General features: G+C 48.2%; 1 protein-coding gene across 1 annotated transcript in view; it reads right to left on the reverse strand.

The window, feature by feature from the left end:
* Positions 1-24,533, reverse strand: part of SGCA (sarcoglycan alpha) — a 39,433-nt gene that overhangs the window by 11,095 nt on the left and 3,805 nt on the right. Inside the window, exons 2-8 of the mRNA XM_015413676.1 lie at positions 19,402-19,527; positions 15,005-15,159; positions 13,403-13,475; positions 11,313-11,511; positions 7,993-8,155; positions 6,657-6,865; positions 366-392 (exon numbers count right to left, since the gene is read on the reverse strand). Of these exons, the coding sequence (XP_015269162.1) occupies positions 366-392; positions 6,657-6,865; positions 7,993-8,155; positions 11,313-11,511; positions 13,403-13,475; positions 15,005-15,159; positions 19,402-19,527 (952 nt within the window). The remainder of the gene's footprint in view (positions 1-365; positions 393-6,656; positions 6,866-7,992; positions 8,156-11,312; positions 11,512-13,402; positions 13,476-15,004; positions 15,160-19,401; positions 19,528-24,533) is intronic.

Below are 24,533 nucleotides of genomic sequence, written 5' to 3' on the forward strand. Positions count from 1 at the left end.
CGGCGCTTGGAGTAGCCGGGGGGGGGGGGCGCTCTCCAGGCCTTCCCTCTGTAGCCACACATGCAGAGGTTTTGGCTATAGTGGGCATAGCCAACGCTGAAGCCAGCCGGAACTTCGTTCCTGTGCGTTCCTGCCCCAAAATAGCCCTGGTTACACATTTCTACGAGACCACTCCATGCAGACTGCTCACAGAACAACAAGGATCAACACGTCACTTACTCTGAAGTCTTCATGTCTCTTCGGTGCCTGTAATTAAACAGGAAGAAAAAAACAAGGTTGAGGTAAAATAGCCCTGGTTACACATTTCTACGAGACCACTCCATGCAGACTGCTCACAGAACAACAAGGATCAACACGTCACTTACTCTGAAGTCTTCATGTCTCTTCGGTGCCTGTAATTAAACAGGAAGAAAAAAACAAGGTTGAGGTACCGTTGGCCACCAACGGCTGCTCTCCCACACAACTGGATAATGCACCCTGGAGGTACTGTAGCAATTGTTTCCCAACAAAAATGTGTGAAAGCACAGTGTAATCTAGGCAACAGCTGTCCATGTTTGCAGATTTTAACTCTGATCTAGAAATGGGAGAGCCAAAAAAAGAAAACTACACAGGTGTTTGTACAGCAAAGCTCCCCCAGCTGCAGCAGTGCTGAGGAATCCTAGCGCAAAAGCAACCCATGGGTGGCCATTTCCAAGCCTTTTGAAAAGTGACTGAAATGTTGCAGGTGCAAAGTTTCTTTATTGACATTTTTAAAGCCCACCTTTCCTCCAAGGAGCTCAGGGTCTGCATATATTGGACTGGATCCAGCCAGCTTTTTCACTCAATTTGGTCCAGTTCTCATTACTACACCCCACACGGCTTTTGTCCATGCAGGTCCCCTGTTCCCCAGCATAGTCTTTTTGGGTGGTCACAGGGGAACCCTTCCTCTCTTTTCCACTCGCAGAAAAGCTGGCAAGATCCAACCCTCCCTTCCTCCATTTTCCCCTCACAACACCCCTGAGAGGTAGGCCAGGCTGAGAGAGGGTGACCGGCTCCCCAAGTCACCAAGTAAGTTTCATGGCATAGTGTGGATTTGAACCTGGGTCTCCCAGATCCCAGGCCAATGCTTCAGCCTCAAGACCCCATTGGCACTTCTTGAAGAACAGTCACCCTTGTGCTCTTCATGAGTTTGTTTGCGAGTGATGGCTCATGACCAGTACTGACCACCATCGTACTACCCTCAAATCAACCTTCCCAGAGCAGACTGAGTGACTGTGACAGTATGCAAATTTCTGGTCTGTTCTTGTGGTGTCCTGTTCATAATTCTAGTCCACAACGCGTACATTTGGGGGAAAGGCTGGACAAAGTGCAGGCTTCAAGTAGGCCAGATACACTGCGCCCATGTCGCAGCACTGCATGGTAAATAAATAGTAGCAAGACTGGAGTCCAGTAGCGTCTTAAGAGGCCACCAAAGAGTTTCAGGGTATAGACTTTTGAGAGTCTGATGATGGTAGGGGACTTTGACTCTCAAAAGCTTATAACCTGCCCTGACCTGGATATCCCAGGCAAACCCGATCTCGTCAGATCCCAGAAGCTAAGCAGGGCCGACCCTGGCAAGTATTTGGATGGGAGACCACCAAAGAATACCATCAGGGTTTCTCGGGTGCTTTCAAAAGCAAGCTAAAACCCACAGGGGCTAGTCTGCCGGAGCAGTGGTGAGAATGAGTCCTTAAATTCTTTCCCATTTGTGAAGGGTTTCTTGCTCCATGTTAAGCATAAATTTCCCTTTTTCACTGAGAAGCGAGTGCACTCGCATTCCAGGATTAGAGGGCTGAAAATGTAGCTCTGCTAAGTCATCCCAACTCTGTACATTCTGCATGCAAAGAGGAGAGCAGGACTGTGCGTACTGACCCTGACCCTGGACATACAACCATCTACAATGAGGCCTGTGCACAGAGGTCAATTCGGGGGGGATCGCGGGGGATCGCAGTTCCCCCGGGTGAGGTGCGGGGGATGGGGCACACGACGAAGCCCTGCCCCCCATTTCCGGCCCTCATTCATCCAGGAGGAGGCAGGAGAAGAGGGAGGGTAAGTTGCTTCCTCCCCGCCTCTCCCCACCCCTGCCTGCCTGGGGCCAGGGAGGGCCTTGGCGGGGCTTCCTCGCACTCCCGCCGGCCTTGCAGGTCCACCGCCGGGCCCCTGATGTCAGGGGGTGTGGCATATGCTAATGAGTTATGCTAATGAGTTCTCCTAGCTCTTTTTCTACGAAACTGTGACTGACTCAAGGTCACCCAGCAGGCCTCATGTGCCTCAAGGTGGCTTAACCGTCACATTCCCTTCCTCTCCCCACAACAGACACCTTATGAGGCAGGTGGGGCTAAGACAGTTCCGAGAGAACCGTGACTGGCCCAAGGTCACCCAGCAAGTTTCATGTGGAGGAGTAGGGAATCAAACCCAGTTCTCCAGATTAGAGTCTGCCGCTCTTAACCACTACACCACACTGGCTCTACTGCAGAACAACATAGCTACACTCTGAAAATAGAAACAAGAACACCTCAGACAGCAATCATTGGAGGCATCCTTCCTGTGCAATGTGTGTGTGTGTCTGTGTGTGTGTCTGTGTGTGTGAGCCCTGTAGCTAGCAACTTTTTGCTGGGGGGGGGGAAATTTTTTGCTTAGGGGGCCAGCCATTATATGCCTGTATGGAGCTACGTACATTCTCCCCCCCCCCCAGGCTGGTGCAGATGGGGCTGATTGACTAACTGCAAGCCAGTGTACTTTAGAGCTGCGGAGTGTACTTTAGAGCTGCAGAGTGCACAGCTGGAATCCTGTGCCTTGACTTCCCTGCAAGGTGCATGGAGGATTGCCTGGCCTCACCCACACTTTTGCAACGTTGCCCTCTCGGGTTCCCCTGCTGGTGCCTGCTCCAGGTGGCTGCTTAGGAAGGCGCCTTGAAGAGCGCCTCTGGAAGTTTGACCAGGAGATGGTCTTGCGAGATCAGACCTCCGATTCTATGCAGCCCGTTTCACTGGCAGGCACGTAGCTACTGTGGAGCTCAGGGGGAGGAGAAGCCAAGGCTCAGGTTGGGGCCCTGGAAGAAACATTAGGGGGCCAGGCCCATGGGCCCCGCGTTAGCTATGGGTCAGGTGTGTGTGTGTGCACGCATCCACACATTATGCTCATAAAGCCAAAATGTGTGTCTTTTTAAATTCTCATTACTGTGATCTTTCCAAAGTCATTTGGTCACCACAGAGTTATGTCTTCTCCTGCTTTTCCCCTTCCCCCTTCCTAGACTGATGGATTTTATTAGTTTTCTGCTTTATTGCCCTTTTCCTGAATGTGATATTTTTTATTTTGCTTTACTGCTCTCAATGATTTCATCGCTCCCCTGTGGTTTCATCGACCCTTCTTGGCTGGCACGGGCTGGAAATGATTCTTTTAACCATCTTTTAATCGGCTGGTCTTGTTTCCTGTGGCTCTGTCGGGGACAGTTTATTGCATTTTAATTATGTCTTCCAAAATGTGCAAGCAGCCACTTCAACAGCATACACCGAGGAGGTGGAATATATGTTTTAACATAAACTTTTAAAAAATCTAGATTTTTGGATTAGAATAAATTATGCAAATACACAAATTTGCATAATTGATTCCTACCCTGTGCGCTGGATTTCATGGGGCATAAACGGTTTATAACAGATCTATAATGCCTAGGATTGCCAACAACCTACAGGGAAAAAATGCCCTGCCCTTTAATGGAGGTTTAATGTGTGGAAACCAGCAAGTGAAGCTTTTCATGGCAGAGGGGTAAATAATATCACTTGGTAAATAACATCCCATTAAGCTGCTATTAAGGGGGTGGGACACTTTTTTATCTCCAGGTTGTAGGCAACCAAAATTGCCCTTCGGCTCCTAGTCTCAGTCATGTCCTCTTCAGGTTTCATTTTGCACAGGCAATTATGCCTTCGTACAAAAGATTCACACGTAAATTGCAGTTCTCGCTGTGACAATAATCTTCAGCAAGGGCCCGGGTCTCGCCAGTTTGACAATACCATGCCTTTCTGCACAGCAGTGATCCACATACATATGCAGCAAAATAGCAGCTTTGTGCATTCTGTATCATGATGCCGTACGAATAACATAGTTCTATCCGTGAGCTGTACATGATGCTATAGGAATAGCAAAGTTCTATCCACGAGCCGTACGTGATGCTTGGCAGAATTTGTAAACGACAGCCACTACAAAAAGGAAACTCCTTGCCCAAGCAGGGGTATAGACTTCTCAATTTCCGGGGGGGTGGGGGGCGGCGGCGAAGTGGTCATGGGGATGAATCTGCTCCAAACCCACACTAAGTAATCTATACTAAATTATTTTAAAATGACAAATATATTTTTTTAAATGTATGCCATCAACAATTAATCATGTGGTTTTAAAAATGTGATTTTTTTCACTCGTAATAGTCTGAATCTCAGTCAAAGAAAGAGGACTCTGTGATGTCATGAACTCCTTCATTGAGACCATTTGAGTAAATATGTCATTCATGTGTGAAACGAAACACTTCCTCCCCCTCCCTCTTTTCCTCACAAGTTAGGCCGAGTATGTGACTGGCCCAGGGTCACACAGTGTACTTTGTGATTAAGTGGGGATTTGCCGTGTAAATTTGGACAGTGCGAAAGACAACAACGGAAGGGGGAGGGGCGGGAGAGACTGGAACAGTCAAAATTCGAGTAGATACCATTTTGGTTATTTGGCATTGACTGTAATTGGGGGTCATAGTTGGGGGGTGAGGCTTGGGAAAGGCTCCACATAAAAGGTGAGTTTTGAGGAGGATTGTTGTGGGGGGGCATGTACATGTCCAAGAAGAGAGTTCCAGGTGGAACAAAGGGAATGGACAGAGACATTAAGACTATTAAAGGTCCAATGCACACATTGCAGAGGGAAATGGACAGAGACATTAAGGAAGGTCCAGTGTACACATTGCAAAGTCATGGGTCTGCCACATTTCCTGTCAAGCAGGCATGTTTTAGAAGGTCTATGATTGAAACTTAATTCCCCAGTATATGGGGGAATAATTCAGATTGGGAACAGATAGTGCAAGGAACAGGGAGCTTAAATCCCCAGCCCATACACTTTTCCAACTTCAAATGTTCCCAAGCCACTATTTGCCCGTGGGGAAACTTGTTAGTAGCCCACAGCATGTGTTAAGTTTCCCTAGTAGGGCAGTTCACTGCTTCTTTGTGTCATTTCAGTTCAGGAAAATAGGGGTGCACTAAAGCCCCCTCTTCCTACACATCAAAGTCCTGATCAGATTAAGTTCTGAGCATGGAAACCTCCAGCACATGTCTCTTGACAGGACACATGAGGAATACAGGACTTTGCAATGTGTGAACTGGCCCGATGATGCCCTGCGTGCACATGATGGTTGTTTTATTTTGGCTGGTCTGCATAAAACTTATTGACGTGGCTTTTGTTTTTGGATCAAAAGAGCCTTTCAGGAAGCTGGGAATGCTGGGAGCAAAGGTCACAGGAAGGGACGTATCGGGAAACAATGGCAGAAAGAGAAAGGCATGGAAAATCCATGGGGGATTTTGAAAGTCAGGGTATTGTATGTAGGACATTGATTTCCAAATCTAGAAAGGAACAGATGGAATAGCCAAGAGAGAAGATTCAATGGGATGAGGAAGCCGGAATATGGAGCCGTTTTTAGAGAGGGGTGTGTACCATCTGTTCCAGAATTCTGGTTAAGTGGCCATTACAGGCCCGTAGCCAAGATTTTTTAATTCAGGGGGCCTTTAAATAAGTCGGGGAGGCACCCCGCACACCCCCGCAAGGGAGCACCACAAATACAATTAAACCCACCCAAGGGAGCACCTGGGCTGGATGGGAAGTTAGGGGGCCTTGGCAGTAGGTCAGGGGGCTGGGCCCCAAGATGCCCCACTGTAGCTACGGGCCTGGGCCATTACCAGTAGAGTAAAGGTGGCTCTTCCCCTTCCTACAGTGCTCTTCCCACTATGAAGTGAAGGCCAACTTCTGCTCTAGAAAGCAGAACAGACAGCTGTGGGATATCTTCATGTGAAATTACTGAACGTGACCTTACTTGCGGGGAAAAGAGAAGGGAAGACACTCCTGTCAATTAAAGTGTGAACAGAGCACCAGCTGTCCTGAGTAACCCTGACATTAGGAGATGCCAATATGGTGCCTGTAGGCTCCACCACAGCACCTGTCCACACCTTTCCTGCACTCTGCTAAGTGTTTTTAGAAAGTGGGTGGTGCCAGGTGCAGCTTCTGCCCAGCAAGGCCTCTGACTGACCACTAGAGATTGCTTTGGCAGCAACTGCCACAACAGCACAGGGATCTTCACTGGGTGACTGGAGGTAAGCTGTGGCAGCCATTTTGTGGCTGGCTTCACCACCTGTGGCAGCCATTTTGTGTTTGCGCCCATTAAGTTATGTCAGAATTCCAAAGGTGCCCAAAAGGCTGGGGACACCTGCACTACATAATGACTTGATGATCTTTGTTTGCATAAATACCACTCGGTTCACATAATTTGCTTGGATATGTTTAAAAATCCAGAGAACACCTGAGAATTCTCTGTGGATTGCCCACCTGCTCCCACCAGAAGTCATATGTCTTACATAACATGTGTTCTGCCCCAGCCCTTAGGTATATGCCCAACTTACACGCCTTCCCGTCGGCAGCACATGATGTAGGCCAGGATGAGACAGAGAAGAATGCCCACAATGAGAGGGAGAAGGAAAGTGAGCAAGAAGTCAGTGAGGAACAACCTATCAGGGGCATCCTCTGGAGGATTGAATTCTGGGCCAGGCTCAAGCACCCCATCACCGTAGACCATCACCATTTCTGTGGTGTTTACATCTGTGAGGTCTATCTAAGGAACATAAAAACAAAGAAGAACAGGAAATCAAGATTTCTTGACCTCAGGAATGGCTAGCCAAATCTTCCTACATGCCATTTCCCCTACTTCCTCTGCATCCCTGTTAAGGTTGCCAACCTCCAGATGGTAGCTGGAGACCTCCTGGGAGTACAACTGGTCTCCAGGCTGGCCCATAACTATAGTGGGGCTATTGGGGGCTCTGCCCCTTCCTTAAAGGGCCAGCCCCCTTCTTTAAAGGCCCCCGCTTCTTCCCAAAAGCATTTAAAGGGATGGTGCGTGCTCCCTCCCTTCCTCCTGCAAGATTTAAAAGGCTCTCCAGCTGATTGGTGGGCCACAATGCACGCCACCACCCCTTCATTATGGCAAATAATGGCAGCCCCACCAGAAAAAAAATTTCGCCCCGGTCACACGGGCCAGATAACCCAGGGGGGGAGGCGTGGCTGTTCGCCCCGGAGCAAAATAAAGCATGGTAGCCCAATCACACGGTCCCCTGAGTCTCCATGCTTCGGCTGTTAGCTGGCGATCACACGGCGATGCTGCAGTGTGGCAAAGAAGTGGCGCAGCGCGATCACACAAGCGTTTCGTGTTTGTGCGCATGCGCAGTTCCGCGGAGCAGCACTGCTTTCAGTTTCGTGTTTGTGTGCATGCGCTTAGGAAAAGCATCCAGTTTGCGACGGGACATTGACGGGCGCCGGATGCCACGGGATACTAGCGCTCCCGCGATCAGACGCCCACCTGTGCCGCGCGTTTTCCAGATACTAGTGCACTTTCCTTGGTACTTTTTAACTCCGCATCTTCGGCAGGACGCCACAGGTTGGCCACGGGTGCACTATGCTTCCCAGATGTTGCGGTGTGATCGCGCCCCGAAAATTCGCCCAACATTCATGCCTTTCGCGCAGCAAATTCTCCGTGTGACCGGGGCCTTTGAACCACAAAATCCTGGCTATGGGCCTGTCTCCAGGCAACAGACATCAGTTCACCTGGAGAAAATAGCTGCTTTGGAAGGTAGACTATGGCCTTGCACCCCATTAAAGTCCCACCCCTTCCTCCTCGGGCTCCACCCCCAAAATCTCTGTGTATTTCCCATCCCAGAGGTGGCAACCCTAATCCCCGCCTCTCACCAGGGTAAGATTGCACCAGTCCACTTTGAATCTGGGGCTGAAGCTGTCGTAACAGGTAATGACCGGCTGTTGCTCCAACTTACACCGGTAACGGTTTTCAGGGGACTTGGCCTCTGTCAAGCACTCAGTGAATGGATCCTTGGAGCCCACCTTGATGTAGATTCTGAGAAGAGGAAAAGAAGGTAAGGAGACCAAGAGGGGGGAAAGGAAGAAAGAATAAACCTGTAGAATAAGGGAGACAGAAAGAAATTCAATTGTTTTCTACCCCAATACACATACAGTAGTGAGGCAAAACCTGTAAGGGAACAGGGAGTTAGAACTGGGCCCTCTAGAATTCCATAAGTGGTACTTCAAACATGTTGTTCACCCCTTAAAAGGTAACTGGAGAGATGGAGGGTGAGATCCAACCAGCTTTTCCACAGGTGAAAAAGTAGGGTTCCCAGTTCTAGGCTGGGAAATAGCTGGAGATTTTGGGGGTATAGCCTGGGGAGGGAGGGGTTTGGGGAGGGCAGAGACCTCAGCATGCTATAATTGCATAGAATCCACCCCCTCAAGTTGCTATTTTCTCCAGGGGAACTGAGGGTGCTTGTCTGGAGATCAATTGTAATACTGGGAGGTCTCCAGGTGCCACCTGGAGCTTAGCAACCCTATGAAAAGAGGGGAAAGAGGTGCTGTCATTTCAGACAGAACCGTTTTAGAACCAGTTCCCTACCAGAATATATTTGTAATTTCAGACACAAACACTTCTGTCCCCTTTAGAAAACGGGGCTGAAGCGTTTTACCTCTCAACCGCTTCCAAGTAGTCTTCAGTTTCCTCTACCGGTTCCGATGCGCTTTTTCCCGCTGTTTTTCGCCCACGCAGGCAATCTCCGGCTTTTTTTTTAACGTTCGCTTTATAGCGCTATAGCACTATGACGCAACAGCATTATATCAACCCCATTGGAATGCCTGGAGTGTTTTGTTATAGTGCTATAGCGCTCTAAAGCAAATGTTCCCAAAAAAAAAAGCCGGAGATCGCCCACATGGGCGAAAAATGGCGGGGGGAAAGCGGTGCAGTCTGAAATGGCAAACTGCTTCAGATCCAGCTCTTTACTGGAAGGGGAAAGCCGTGTGTGAAATGGCAGCCCTATACCGGTTTACTCCATGACAGATCAAAAACGGCTTCAAAATGGGTTAAAACGGTAATGTGAAATTCCTCTTGGTTTTTATACCCTGCTTTTCCCTACCTACCTTTCTCTACTGAGTCTCAAAGCAACTTACATTCACCTTCCCTTCCTCTCCCCACAACGGGCGCCTTGTGAGGCAGGTGGGGCTGAGAGAGTTCTGAGAGAACTGGGACTAGCCCAAGGTCACCCAGCAGGCTTCATGGGGAGGAGGAGTGGGGAATCAAACCCAGATCTCCAGGTTAGAGTCCACCACTCTTAACCACTGCATCACGCTGGCTTTGAAAAAGGGGAGAGGAGTCGATTTGACTACCCAGATAGGACCATCTCTCCCTACATGTTGTTGTGACTACCTACAGTTCTCAGGACACACTTGCTGTCCTCCTGCTTCTCACAGCCTGCCTGGCATCAATCAGAGCATGGGCCATTTGGGAATGGCCCCTACCTTATGGATCAGGCTCTCTGAAGCAGGTGGAGGGGTGCAGTCTCTGGAATTGTTTAAGGAGATGCTGCAAGGTTATTTTAATGGAGTGTAGGCTGTGGGGGTATTGTACCTTTTATGTTTTCAGTTTGGCTTTCTAAGCCTCCATTGGGGAAAAAAGGAAAGGCAGGGTATGAGTATTTTTAATTAAATAAATAAATAAGGCAACACTGTACAAAATCTGTACGCTGTACAAAATCTGTACAAACAATAGCCATGTGGGATGAGTGTTGGAACAGGAGGGAGAAACAGAAGAGATGGAGTGAAAAAGTGGGCTGGATCCCAGTCACGGATTGGGGCTGAGGCATTAGGAAAAGGGGAAGGATAACCTTCCTAGGGGTGCAGGGTTACCAACCTCCAGGTGGTGGCTGGGGATATCCCAGAACTGCAACTGATTTCCAGGTGACAGAGATCAGTTCACCTGGAGAAAATGGCTGCTTTGGAAGGTGGACGGTGTGGCATTATACCCCACTGAAGTCCCTCCCCTCCCCAAACCCTACCTGCCTCAGGCTCCACCCCCAAAATCTCCAGGTATTTCCTAATCCAGAGCTGGCAAGGTGTGACCTGAGCATCCCCCAAAATTACAGTTCATCTCCAGACTGCAGAGATCAGTTCCCCTGGAACAAATGGATGTTTTGGGGGGTGGACTCTATGGCATTGTACCCCACTGAGGTCCTCCCCAGGCTCCATCCCCAAATCTCCAGGTGTTTCCCAACCTGAATCTGGCCACCCTACCCCCACCCCACCCCCTGCCACTGGTCAGGGGGGAACTGCAAACCTACTTCCTCCCATCCTGATTCTCAGATCAAAATGACTCCCTTCCAACCTCTTTGGGCCTGCCCCTTTCCCCCTGCCAGGGCTTAAACCAGCACCACCCTCCAAATCTCCTGGCGTTTGCTGGCACGTGGCTGGCAACCTATACCAAAGGGTCTGGCTCAGAAAAATTCTGCATCATATGTTCAGATCATCTACAGGGCTTCACATTACCATGTAAATGCTACTGGGTGAAGTCACCTCATACATTTTGTTTCCACGGTCAAAATGGTGTCAGATAGACAAAACTGGAACAGAATCCAGAGCTCATGAGTGAGAGTGCCACAGCAGAAACAGGAACCTTGACAGTTTTAGGACTATTCCCATGCTCCTAGGATTACCGGCCTCCAGGTCGGGCCTGAAGATCTAAGCTGACCATAACAGAATCCTTACCTTGATGGAATGACACACATTCAGACTTTTGCAATCTCTGTACCAGAATAATTGGAATGAATATGGCCATACCTAGGGCCCATCATTAATACCAGCAACACAATTGCAAACATATAAGGATACAACATCTGGTCTTTAAATAAGTATACATATGTTTGAATGTGTGTCTATACTATGTTGTATAGTGACCACTGAGGAAGGCCCTTTGAGGCCGAAACGCCCCCCCTTTTTCCCCAGTTTTTGGGGCCTGAAGATCTCCCGATTTGACAACTGGTCTCCAGCTGACAGAGATTCGCTCCCCTGGAGAAAATGGCTGCTTTGAAGGGTGGACTCTATGGCATTGTACCATGCTGAGGCCCCTCCCCTCCCTAAACCCCACCCTCTCCTGGATCCACCCCCCAAGTCTTCAGGTATTTTCCAACCTAGACCTGGCAACCCTACATGCTCCACAAGACACTCAGTTGTCTTACCCTTCCTTCCTGTTCTCAATCGGCAAAGGCACACGGCCTCCCCGGTCCAAGGCTGAGGAGATATTGACAACAACCAAGCCTTCTTGCTCCCACATGCTGTCCACGGCTTGTTGGAAACGTTCGTGAACGTCGGTTGGCAGCACTTCCTCTACGTTCCAGTTCTTCACTGAGAAGTCAGCCTGGTAGGGCATCTCTCCGTCTGCAGAGAGGGGGGGTAGGGAAAAGGAGACCGGGGGGGGGGGGGACGGGACCATGCTAGGTCTCAAGGCTAGTGGCACAGGGCTAAATTTGTGTACCATCCATGAGACCATTGTACTCCCAAGACAGTGTTATGACCTTAACCTCAGGGGGGGAAAAGAAAATGGGACTGCTTGACAACTTGACAGTGGGCCTTTCAGAAACTTAAAAAGGTAAAGGTTCCCTTGCTTGAAAGCCAGTCAAATCCGACTGTAGGGTTGCGGTGCTCATCTCTGTTTCAAAGCCGAAGAGCCAGCGCTGTCCGAAGACGTTTCCGTGGCCATGTGGCCAGCATGACTAAACACCAAGGCGCACGGAACGCACGAAACTTACAGGCCCACAAAACTCTCTGCCAACGGACAAGTGTCAATGTGCCAATCCGCACCTCAGGCAGGCTGGCCCGTGCTAACCAGGCCATGCCTTTGTCTTATTTATTTTTATTTTGGTATACTGCCTCTCCAGATATATGCTCAAGGCAGCTTGGTTGGTCTGTTTCTAAGGTTGCCAACCTCCAAGGGGGTGCCTGGAGATCTCTTGGGATTACAGCCAATCTCCAGGTAACAAGAGACCAGTTCATCTGGAGAAAATGGCCGCGTTGGGAGGTGGACTCTATGGCATTATAACCCTCTGAAGTCCTTCCCCCTCCTCAAACCCCGCCCTCCTCAGGCTCCACCCCCTCCCACATATCCAAGTATTTCCCAACCCAGAGCTGGCAACTCTCTCCATTTGGGGAAAGTGGCTGTCGAGTCCTTCCTCACAAGGGAGCACTACAGACATCCCTGTGGTTGAAGCCGGTAAACATGTTAGAATACATAAGATCTACTATGTGTGTGAAGCAAGGAGGATAAGAAGAATATCCTACAGGGGGCATCAGAGCAGTTAAGGACTTCCTGGTATTTTTCAAATGATCCTCCTCCTGATTGGCTCATCAGAGACTTCCTTCTCTTTTGAGTCCTCTTCTTCTTCGGCTGCTTGTTACACAGTTAGGTGGTTAGACAGTTAAAGCCTTCTCTCTCCTCTCCTCTTCGCACAGTTGTTTCTCTTCTAAATAAAACTGTTTATCCTTTCAGCAGCTTGAGCTCTTGCTCCTTTTGCATAATTAAAATTCTACCAACAGAAAATTGGGCTGCTAAACTGAGTAAGACGTGTCATGGGTGGGGAGTCCCAGGTGTTGCCTCCTACAAAAAATGTCTGCATAGATAGGATCCAGAGAGAACTGAGGAAGTCGGCCCATATCCAGGAAAGCTTGTGCTGGAGAAATATATGCTACATTGTAAGGTTGCGAGCCATAACAGGCATTCCAGTGAGAGAATTCTGGGGGTGGGAACAGATCTTTTGGCTAATGTACAACCTCACTTCTGGTACAATACCAGAAGTGATGTTGGTTAGGGTTGCCATTCCCCTGATGGTTTAGGGCCCCCAATTCACCACCTGTCAGCTGGCTGGTGGGTGAGCCCCACCCACAAAGAGCCCCACCACGCCTGACATGCCTGATACAATGATGTCACCCGGAGGTGACATCATTGCACTGGGCACATCATGACGGGGACGCTCTAGCATTTGGCAAAAAACTCTATGCTCACCATAGAGCTTTTAGCCAAATGCTAGTGCGCCCCCTGTGCAATAGTGAGGCGGGAAGAACAGGAGAACAGCCTAGAGCCCCCCACCAGTAGAAGGTAAGGACTGGGCAACCCAACGTTAGTGATTTGGGACGACACTCTGGGATTCACTCAGAAATCTATGGGAGACCTAGCCCCCCCCCCCCTATTAAGGAGCCACACATCTCCTGTTTGCTCTTGAGATGGCTACCCCACTGGAATTAAAACCAGCAAAGCAATCAATGAAAAGTTTACCTGGAGATGGGACAATGCTTATGACCATGGTTTGTCTCACAGTCTCATAGGTGTATCTGTTATATGCCGTCACCTATCGTGGAAAAGAGAAAAAGATCTGGTTGCTCTTTCTGTCTCAAGGAGAAACAAAATGGCTGCCAGTCAAGCTAAGGAAAAGCACTGGGAGCACAGAAACCCAGAATGCAGCAGGCTGAACCTCCATCCATCCAGAACATAGTTCTTCAGATCTGGCACTGAGATATTTGGTGACCTCCAATCTGTACTGCAGGGTCTTGGGCTTCATCAAAAGTTCAAATAAGGGCTCCAAAATGTGCCTGTCCAGACAAGCTACCCACACTACAAAAAAGTATACATTGCTACTGTTGCTGCCACAACACAGAGACATCTTCGCTAGGTCTAAATTAAAAATATATGGGGGGGGGGCGTTTTTGCAGCCAAGTCATAGCTGATTTATTGTGAACCTGTAGGGTTTTCAAGGCAAGCGATGTTTCAGAGGTGGTTTGCTATTGCCTGCCTCTGCATCACGACCCTGGTATTCCTTGGAGGTCTTCCATCCAAATACTAGCCAGGGCTGACCCTGCTTAGCCTCCGAGATCTAACAAGATGAGGCCCGCCTGGGCTATCCAGATCAGGGCTTTATGATTTAGAACTCCAAAAATATCCTACATGAGCCACAACTAACACTGATGCTTAAAGTTGATCAGTAAACCCCAAGGAGGCAGTGAACTCCAACAATGTTGCCCAAGGACACCTTGGTCTCCACTGGTATCTTTCTTGATCCCTGAAGCAAAGAACCAGTCCTGGCTTTCTTCATCACTGGCACAGAAGCTACTTCAGAGGACCCCACAGTGCATCACCTTTGGGTCATAAGAACATAAGAGAATCCATGTTGGATCAGACCAATGACCAATCCAATCCAACACTCTATGTCACACAGTGGCCAAAACTCAGGTGCCATCAGGAGGTTCACCAGTGGGGCCAGAACTCCAGAAGCATTCACACTGTTGCCCCCCCAAGCACGAAAATAGCCACTGATGGACCTCTGCTCCATATAAGAACATAAGAGAAGCCATGCTGGATCACGCCAATGGCCCATTCAGTTCAACACTCTATGTCACACAGTGGCCAAAACCCGGGTGCCATCAGGAGGTTCACCAGTGGGGTCAGAACTCCAGAAGCCCTTCCACTGTTGCCCCCCAAGCACCAAGAATACAAAGCATCATTGCCCCAGACACAGTGTTCCATCTATATGTTGTGACTAATAGCCACTGATGGACCTCTGTTCCATATGTTTATCCAATTCCCTCTTGAAAGTATCTATGCTTGTAGCCACCACTGCTTCCTGCGGCAGTGAATTGCAAATGTTAATTACTCTATAGAGAATACCCATTCAGAAATAGTTGCCCCATCATAGGAGGATGCTGGACTTTGGACCTCCCAATCTGCTGTAACTGCCCTCATGACAACCATTTTGTAAATGGTCCCGCCTCCATGGCAGCCATTTTGTGGTGGCAGCGGCTACCTTTTCTCGAAATTCCAGAAGTGCTCACGGTCTTTCTGCCTGTCCTTCATTCTAGTTTAAACACACACATACCCACACACCTCAATTGTCTCTGTGCCAACTTCTTTGTCCGTGGCAGACCCGTAGAGATAGCCCGTCTGGAACGGAGTGCGTTGGATGTAGCGTAGCCACTGGGGCAAATCCGGATGATCCAGCAAGTTGGCATGGAAAGTGATGGGGGGATCAAACGACACTTCTGTAAGATTTCAGACCCAGAACTAAAATCAGGCCTTTGTAAGCAGAGAAAAAAAGTCAGTGTGGTGCTGTGGTTAGAGTGTGGGACAAGAACTGAGGGAGCCTAGGTTCGAATCCCCACATGCCCTAAAGCTGAATTTTGCCCAGTCATTCTCTGTCAACCTAATCTAACTCTCAGGAGTGAGGATAAAACAGGAAGGGAGAACTATGTGCAGTGCTCTTGCAAGAAGAGTGGGATAAAAATGTATTTATAAGCAAGTTTTGTAACATCCACTCCATAGAATCTAATCCTTGAAAGGCCAGGATGGGTGCAGGCTATCTCTGCTGAACCAAGGTAAGGAATGGAAGATCCCATTAGGATCTGCTTGGATTAGAGAGGCAGAGGGACACGTTCCATTCCCATATTTATTTGTGTTACAAAATTTACATCCTGTCTGCCCTCACAAGGTCTGTTTGATCACAAGGGCCACCAAAGCAGCGTGGTTTTTCTGACCATCTGTATTACTCAGTGAGGGATGATGAAGAAGAAGAAGAGCTGGTTTTTCTACTCCACTTTTCTCTACTCTAAGGAGTCTCAGAGCGGCTCACAATCTCCTTCCTTTCCTCTCCCCACAACAGACACCCTGTGAGGCTGGTGGGGCTGAGAGAGTTCTGAGAACGGTGACTGGCCCAAGGTCACCCAGCAGGCTTCACATGGAGGAGAGGGGAATCGAACCCGGTTCTCCAGATTAGAGTCCACCCCTCTTAACCACCGCACCATGCTGGCTCTCATCACCACACTGGGACAAACTAACTGTGACTGTGTACCTCTTTATGGGGCGGAGGAGATCTGGATGATGACTTTGGTGTAGGGGAGCAGAGTTAACTTGTTCTTCTTTTGCAGTTTACCCTGAGCTAAACCTGCTCTCCTTCAAGATTGCTGTCTGCCTGCAGATGGGATTGCCAACCTCCAGGTAGTAGCCGGCAGGGGTCATTTCGCAGAAAAAGAGGTGCAGGAGCCCATTAGCATAACTTATTAGCATAGCTTATTTCCATATGCCACACGCCCTGACATCACCGGAAGTGTGTCAGAAGGCAACACCCACTGCTCAGGCTCCACTGGACTGTTTTGGATTGCCAGCTATGGAGGGAGGGGAATGCACAGATATGCCCTCACAGAGGAGGGAGAGCTTGTACCTGAAGGCAGGCGGGGGGGGCCTCTGCAACTTACCTGGCTGCTTCTTGCTCCTCTTGGCCCGACTGAGGGTGGCTGGGAGCAGGGGGCGGGGCTTGTTGCATGTGCCCGACCCCTGGGCTCCTTACTGCCAGAGCCAGGGGTCATTTCGTAGAAAAAGAGCTAGGGGGACTCATTAGCATAACTCATTAGCATATGCCACACCTCCTGACATCACCGGAAGTGTGTCCTCCCCACAGCCGGCGGCGACCTCCAGCGGGCACCAGCAGGGAGCTCCAGGCCCCGCCCTCCCGCACCTCACCCGGGGGGATGGCGTCCCCCCGCGTCCCCCCCCAAATGACCCCTGGCCAGAGCTCTGCTCCTGTGCGCTCCCGCAGGAAATGACCCCTGGTAGCTGGAGATCTCCCAGAATTACAACTGATCTCCAGACAGTAGAGATTCGGTCCCCTGAGAAAGTGGCTACTTTGGCTGGTGGACTATACGGGGTTATACCCTGCTGAAGTCCTTCCCTTCTTCAAACCCTGTCCTCTACAGGCTCAACTCCCCAAATCTCCAGGTATTTCTCAACCCAGATCTGGCAACTCTACTTCAGAGAGGGGACCATACAAGAATCATACAGTACTGGACTGAGGGACAGAGAGAGCATCAAACTGAAACATATATATTAGTTCCAAGGAGAAGACAATAAAGAAATTAATTGTGCACAGGGACTTCCGGTTACGGTGGCGCAAATGGTGGTTGCACTCTTGAGACGCTCCTGGAGGCAATACGCCCACGCGCGGTTGGGGGGGACTCCGCATGGGCGGAGACCCTAGGAGCCTTAGTGCAAAGGCTCCAGACCAGGGGGCGCACCGGGGAGTTGCCTCTTTGCCAACCTGACGGTCGGGGAATTGAGGCTTTCCCCATGCCCCAAAGGTCCCGCCGCGTTGTGCCCGAATGGGACTCAGCAACGCCACCGGTTTCTTTGGAGTGAAGAAGCGATAAAACGATTATAAAAGACGAAATTGGCCGCAAACTGTGAGTTGACGAGCGGAACTTTTAAACGTTTCCCTCCCCCCCCCAGGAGTAAGCGCATGGGAGGAGGGTGGATAGCCCCCCCCTTATAGAAAGAGACTGTATTAATCGCGAGGAGGGGGAGTGAAAATTCGGAATAAAAAAGTTACTTTTTGGGAAATTCTTTAAAGCGAAGAAGAGGGTTTTGTTCCAAAGCTGCGCGGCATAAACTTTTAAAAAGTAAACAAAAAAGTCAAGATGTCGGGCAAAAGAAGAAGGAGAAACAGGCAAAGAAGCAGGCAGGAACTTCCGGACCTAGTCCCCGCCTTACAGAGTCGGCTGTCACTCAACATGAAAGGGAGATGCTGCGCCCTCTGCTGGACCAAATGTAGAAAATCAGTCAAACGTTATCCAGCATAGAAAGTGTCCTTAGTAGTCAACAGACACAATTGACAGATACAGCTAAGAAGATGGTGGAGATCGCAAAGAAATGTCTGATATCAACGGAGGATACACAAAAGATCAAGAAGAAGGTCAAAAAATAGAAAAAAAAACCAATACAAGACAACAAGCTATTGATGTTACAGATGGAAAAATCAAACTTAACTCTCCGATTTCAAGGTATCCAGGAGGTTGAGAAAGAAGATCTCAGAAGCATGTTGGTGAATGCTTTGGCACTGACGGGCAGTGCAGCGGATAAATTAAGTGAAGAGATGGATTTGGCATATAGAGCCTACACCAACTTTACGAAGAAAAATAACCTGCTAGCTGAAGTGGTTGTTAAATTTACCAAACAGCGCATTAGAGATCAAATTTTAAAAGCGACATCATCAAAGCCCTTGAAGATTGGAGAACAGACCATAAGGATTTTAAAAGATGTACCATTTGAAATTCGTCAGAAGCAGAAGGTTTATAAAGGACTGACCACATTCTTGCAAAATCACCAAATTAACTACAGATGGTTGATTCCAGAAGGGCTGGTCTTTAAATTTAAAGACAAAAGAGAAAGGATAGACTCCATTTTCAAAGCTCAAGACTTTTTGAAGAGACACGCTGGTTCAGAGGAAGCAGAACTCACTACATGGAAGGTACTCAGCAGTGAGGAGGACAGCAGCTCGGAGGGAGGAGACAAAGAACCGGAGGAAGAAGGAGTTGTAGGAGGTGTACCTTATAACTTGAGAGATAAAAAAGGAAAGTGCATCAAAGGACAATACTAATAACCTGAAAGGTCAAACGCAGAAGAAGCCACAGAATGTAATATTACTAATAAAAGATTAACATACTAATATAATCTTCACTCACCACTATTCTTAATCCCTCTGTATACCCTTCCCTTTTTCTGAAAATTATAAAAGCAATAAAATTCTCTCCTTTTTAGGGGAGTTTTGCAAAAAAAAAAAAGAAAAGAAATTAATTGTGCATAGGGAGGCCTGCATGGATATCTGGCGAGTTTATGGGGAGAGAGGGCAGGTTATTGTTTTAGAATTAATGGATGAGTGTGGAATTTTGATGTAGTTTGGTGTAGTGGTTAAGTGCACGGACTCTAATCTGGGAGAACTGGGTTTGATTCCCCACTCCTCCACTTGCACCTGGCTGGATGACCTTGGGCAAGCCATGGTTCTGATAAGAGCTGTTCTTGAAAAAGAGCAGTTTCTGTCAAGAGCTCTCTCAGCCCCACCTACCTCACAGGGTGTCTGTTGTGGGGAGGGGAAGGGCAAGGAGTTTGTAAGCCACTCTGAGACACCTTTGGGTAGTGAAGGGTGGGATATAAATCCAGTCTCTTCATCTTCTTCTTCTTCTTCTTAATGGACGGATGGATGAGCTATTCCAGAGAATTGGGAGGGGGGCAGTCTGTGCCTAGACAAAGGGGGAATACCCTGCTTGTTGGGGCCTAAGTTGTTTCAGTTGGTGTTTTTAATGTGTTTAGTGTTTTGCTTTATTATATTGTTGTGATTATTTTTATGTTATTGTTACCTGCCTTGGGTCCCAGGATGCCTGGGAGAAAGGCGGGTGATATAAATATTTAAATAAATAAACATAAGATTTTTTTTAAAAAGAACACTGCAGATCCTTTACCTGGATGGTCAGTGAAGTACTCCTGAAAGCCTTCTCTTTCCAGTTCATGGATGAAGATCTCCCCCACCACAGCACGCAACTGCAGAAGTGGCAGACTGGCCTCCAGTATCCCAGTGAACAAAACCACTGGCAGGAGAGACAAAGGATCTAGAATTAGACACCTGAATGCTGATTCCATGGCCCTAAAAAGAAACTCTTCTACCCATCATCTCTGGCATCCCACAGGTTTCATTTCTACTAAGACTGACCAAGAGTTTTACTTATTTGGGCTGCGGTCACACGGAGCATTAGCCACGCTACAGAGACGGAAGATAGGCAGATTTTCCAGGCGCGAGGTACTGAGGTACTAGTTTCCGAAAACTGCGGGGCAAGGGCGGGCGTCTGATCACATTTCCGGTGGTAGCTCGTGGCATCCGGCGCCCGCCCATGTCCCGTCGCGAAAAGGGGTTTTTTCCCCAAGTCTCCACAGGATGCGCACAAGCACCCAACGGCGCATGTGCACACTTCGGTTAAAAAAACCCACAACCCCCGCCGCGCCGCTTCTTTGCCGTGCCGCAGGATTGACATATGATCGGCACCTCCCCCCGAACCATGGGACGGCGACGGGATGTTTGATCCGGCGGCCCTGTGGTAGTTTGCTCCGGGGCAAACAGCCACGCCTCCCCCCCGCGATATCCGGCCCATGTGACCGGGGCCTTGATTCGTTTATACCCCTACCTTTCTTCCCTAATGAGGACCAAAAGCAGCTTTTATCATTCTCCTCTTCTCCATTTTATCCTCACAACCACCCTGTGAGGTAGGCTAGGCTGAGAGAGTATGACTGGCTCAAAGCCACCTGGAGAGTTTCTATGGCATGGCATTCGAACCTGGGTCTCTCAGATACTAGTATATCACTCTTACCCACTACACCACACTGGCACAGCACATGGTTTCCTAATATGAGGGGGGGACACGCTGGAGGCTGTCAGGTTATTCTAGAGCAGGGAGATAGGTTTAGGGTTGCCAGGTCTGGGTTGGGAAAGAACTGGAGATTTTGGGGGTGGCGCCTGGGTAGAGCAGGGAATTGGGAAGCAGAGGGACCTCAGCAAGGTATAATGCCATAGAGTCCATCCCACAAAGCAACCATTTTCTCCAGGGGAATTGATCTTGGTCATCTGGAGATCAACTGTAGTAGCAGGACATCTGCAGGTACCAGCTGGAGGTTGGCAACTCTAGATAGCTTGTGAACTACCGTAGTTTGCCAGGCGCTGCAGAAGCAGTTCATTCAACCTCAAGAAGACCCAGAAAAAGATTTTCTCTAGGCTTTTAAAAAATTTAAAATACTTTAAAAAGAACCTTTTATTTTCACAAGATATTCCTCCGTGCTGCTTATCTAATACCTTCATTTCTGGTGCTCTTCCTATAGCCCTATTTCTAGGGCAGAACAAAAACTGGTAATGTGTTGGGGGGGAGCAGTTTGGGATATTTTTCATTAGTCAGAAGTAGGTCTCATTAAAGAAAAGGTTGGCAACCTCTCTTCTAGAGAAGCGGCCAAGCCTGAATTAATGGTGAACGGAAAGAACTTTATTCCTCAGACCAGTTAAGAACAGAAGTACAAACTGCATCCGTTCAGGACCCGGGACCACCTATAAGAGTAATAAGGTAACAGTTCAAGATACTCATTATAGAGATTTCTTCGTCCAGATTTGCCAGCCAGTGTAGGATAGTGTTGGATTGAGGTCTGGAGACCCAGGTTCAAATCCCTACTGGCCCATATAGGTTACTGGGTGACCTTGGCCCAGTCACACCCTCTCAGCCTAACCTACTTTGCAGGGTTGTTTTGAGGATAAAATAGGGAAGCAAGAGAACCATGTATGCTGCCCTGAGCTCCTTAGAGGAAAGATGGAATGAAAATAAATTAGGTAGGTAAAATCCCACTCATGAAATTTCCTCAGTCTTGAACTAGTCATGGAATAAGACTCAGCTGCACATTCATCCATGAATTTGTAAGCAGAAGCTGGAGTGAGCAGCAGTTCACAATGCAGCATGAGGTGGAGGTCAGAGTGTTGAAACCCCCAAGTTTCAAAAAGATTGGACCAGGGGGTCCAATTCTATGAGACCCAAAAGAAGGTGCCCCCCATTATTTCCAATGGAGGCAAAGCATTTAAAAGGAACAGGGTCATTTTAAATGTGACAGCAGCTCACCCGGGACTCACTTTGAAGTTCCCTCTCCTCCAGCCTCCCTCCCCTCTCCTGGAGCCTCCTGGTAAGTCCCCCACCTGCTTGTCAGCCTCATCTGGAAACCCTACCCTGCCCCCCTCTCCTGTTTCCTCCTGCTGCTTCTGCAGCCAGCAGGAGAAAAATAATGTAAAAAGAGAAAGCCATTGGCAACAGTGTGATGTCACTTCCAGAGGAAACTCGGCAGGGACACCAGTCCTCTCTAGGAATTGCTAGAATCTCTATGGGTTTAACAATAGAGTTTCTGGCAATTCCCAGAGAGGGGTAATTTCAATGCTAGGTTTTCCCTGAAAGTGACATCACACCATCACCAATGACACTCCTCCATGTCCCTGCTTCCCTGACTCCCAAGGCTATTGCAAGGCTACTGGACCTGAATCTCACTGTTCTATTGCAGACAAACACGGCTATTATCTGAGACTGGAAGGCAATATGATATTTTATGCCACTTTGAGTCACCATCAATGCTCCCTCTAAGCTGTGAAGTCTTGTGAGCAAAAATTCCACTTTGTGTGCTACTGACATTAAAATTGTGAGTGAACGATTTGGCTACTGCATAAATTAGTTTGATCTGGACCCATCCTTCCTGAGCTAAGACAAAAATATGTGAGCCAGAAGCTAAAAAACTGTGAGCTAGCTCACACTAACTCAGCTTAGAGGGAACACTGGTAACCATTGGGGAGAAACGCAGGGTACAAATATCTAAATAAACATTAATATCTAAATAAATATACATACGATCTCACAGTAACAGAAGCAGGCCGTGAAAAGATCATAAACTGAGGTATTCTATTTGTGAAGTGGAGGAAGCAGAAGTCCAGCCCGCTTTTGTTTCCTTCCCCATGTCTTAAAGCTCCAGATTTGCCAAGCCAACGACTCTTCTGTTTTCCTTTATCTGTGCCTTTGCTTTCAAAAGGATCCCAGACAGTCCCAGTGTTATATTCATCTTCTCACCCTTGCTTGTTACATTTCAAAAGGTAGCAGATTTTTTTCCCCCTTAGCTTTTTACTGCCTTCTCCCAGGAGGGGATTTGTCACACTTGCCTGGCATCATCAAGGCCTGTTTGTAATTTAATTAAGAAGCCTCTCTGCCTGCTGCTTTCTCTTTTAAAAGGCTGCCCACAAAGCCCAACACCTACCAGCCAAACAATGCAACCTCCTAACGTCTAGCCAGGCATCTGTCTCCATAAAGACCAAGAGCTACTTTACACAGCCTGGGTACATCAAACTTCCACCAATGTTTGCTGCAGAAAATGCAGTGAATGTGAGGATGGAAGAAGATATGAAGAGTCCTGTATTACTTAAAATCTTGCTCACAGAATTAACTGGATCCCAGTAACTACATGAACACCCTAACAAGTCGAAGACGACAACTTAAAGGGGTGCTCTTCCATCTTTTCAGACCCCAAAAGCATCCCCAACCATGGAGCTGCAAGCATCTGACAGGAAGTCATGGTACATCGAAGTCATATGACAGGAAGAGGAGGAGCCCAAGTTATGACCTCACTGGTGTCAAGGCCAGGACTATGAGCAGCAAGAGCTGGGGACAGGAAATACAAGACAAGTTGCACTGTACAAGCCAAGATGAGCACCATGGAGGACTCCTTTCCACCAATGAGTGATCTCACCTTATTGTCCTGACGCTCCTCTCAGCATGCATGTAAAGAGAGGCAGGAGGCATGTGCCTCACTTGCAGTCTACATAGCAGGTAATTCTGAGAAACAGCCAGGAATAATAATAATAAAAAAACCACCCTGCAGGGCTACAGGAACTTACAACACAATTGAAGAAGAAGAAGAAGAGATTGGATTTATACCCTGCCCTTCACCACCCAAAGGTGTCTCAGAGCGGCTGACAAACTCCTTTCCCTTCCCCTCCCCACAACAGACACCCTGTGAGGTGGGTGGGGCTGAGAGAACTCTGACAAGGAAAACTCCGGCTGATGTCTGAAAGAATGGTAGGGTGCCAGGCTACCATGCTCCGAGAGGGAATTCCAGAATTGGAGTGCTACCACAAAGAAGGCCTTGTTGCCAATACTTACCCATCCTCACCTCCAAAGGTGGGGGCACTGAACAGTAGAGGCTATAATGAAATCTCACTTGATGGGAAAGTCCGTCTGGGAGATGTTTTTTGTACTCTGGTCCTGATAGTGGTAGAAATGCTGTCAAGTTGCAGTCGACTTATGGCAACCCCCGTAGGGTTTTCTTTTTTCTTTTTTTTTAAGCCCCCGGAGGGGATTTTTTATTGATTTTTTAAACACTACAAAAACTAGAACAGAAAAAAGGGAAAGGGAAAGCTACATATAAGGGAGAAAGTAAAGAACCCACTACTAACTAAAAACCCAAGAGAGGAGATCTCCAACTAGCTTTTTATACTTCATTCAGACTTTTCATCTTTGTACTTCTTATGAACTGTGTCAATCTTTTAACCCTTTTAACCATCCCCAGTTACATTTAATTGCCCAATAACAGTGCCCCCCATCATCCCCTAGAACCAAAGTTCTCAAAGGCACAATTCAGAGTCCTTCAGCCTTTACTTCTTCTTCTCTTTCTTCCGCAATTTGTAGGAACTTTTTGGGACTGATGCCCCCTGCTCAGACAAAGAGTCCTCACCAGATGTAGGAACTTTTCGGGGCTGATGCCCCCTGTTCAGACAAAGAGTCCTCACCAGACGAACCAGTTTCCCGCTCTCCACTGGACTTATCGTCCTCTTCTTTTTTCTCGTCTTCTGGCCTTCCCAGCTGCTCCTTTAGGGACTCTTGAGCTTTAAGAACAGAGTCAATCTTGACCTTCTTCTCCTTGAACTTGAATATTACTCCTTCTGGAAACAGCCATTTATATCCAATTGAGTTTGTTTGGAGGAAAAACACAAGTTCTTTGTATTTCTTTCTGCGTCGTCTTACTTCAAATGGAGTAT

Source organism: Gekko japonicus, unplaced genomic scaffold (assembly GCF_001447785.1).
Source record: "Gekko japonicus isolate JY-2015 unplaced genomic scaffold, Gekko_japonicus_V1.1 scaffold544, whole genome shotgun sequence".
Lineage (NCBI taxonomy): Eukaryota > Metazoa > Chordata > Lepidosauria > Squamata > Gekkonidae > Gekko > Gekko japonicus.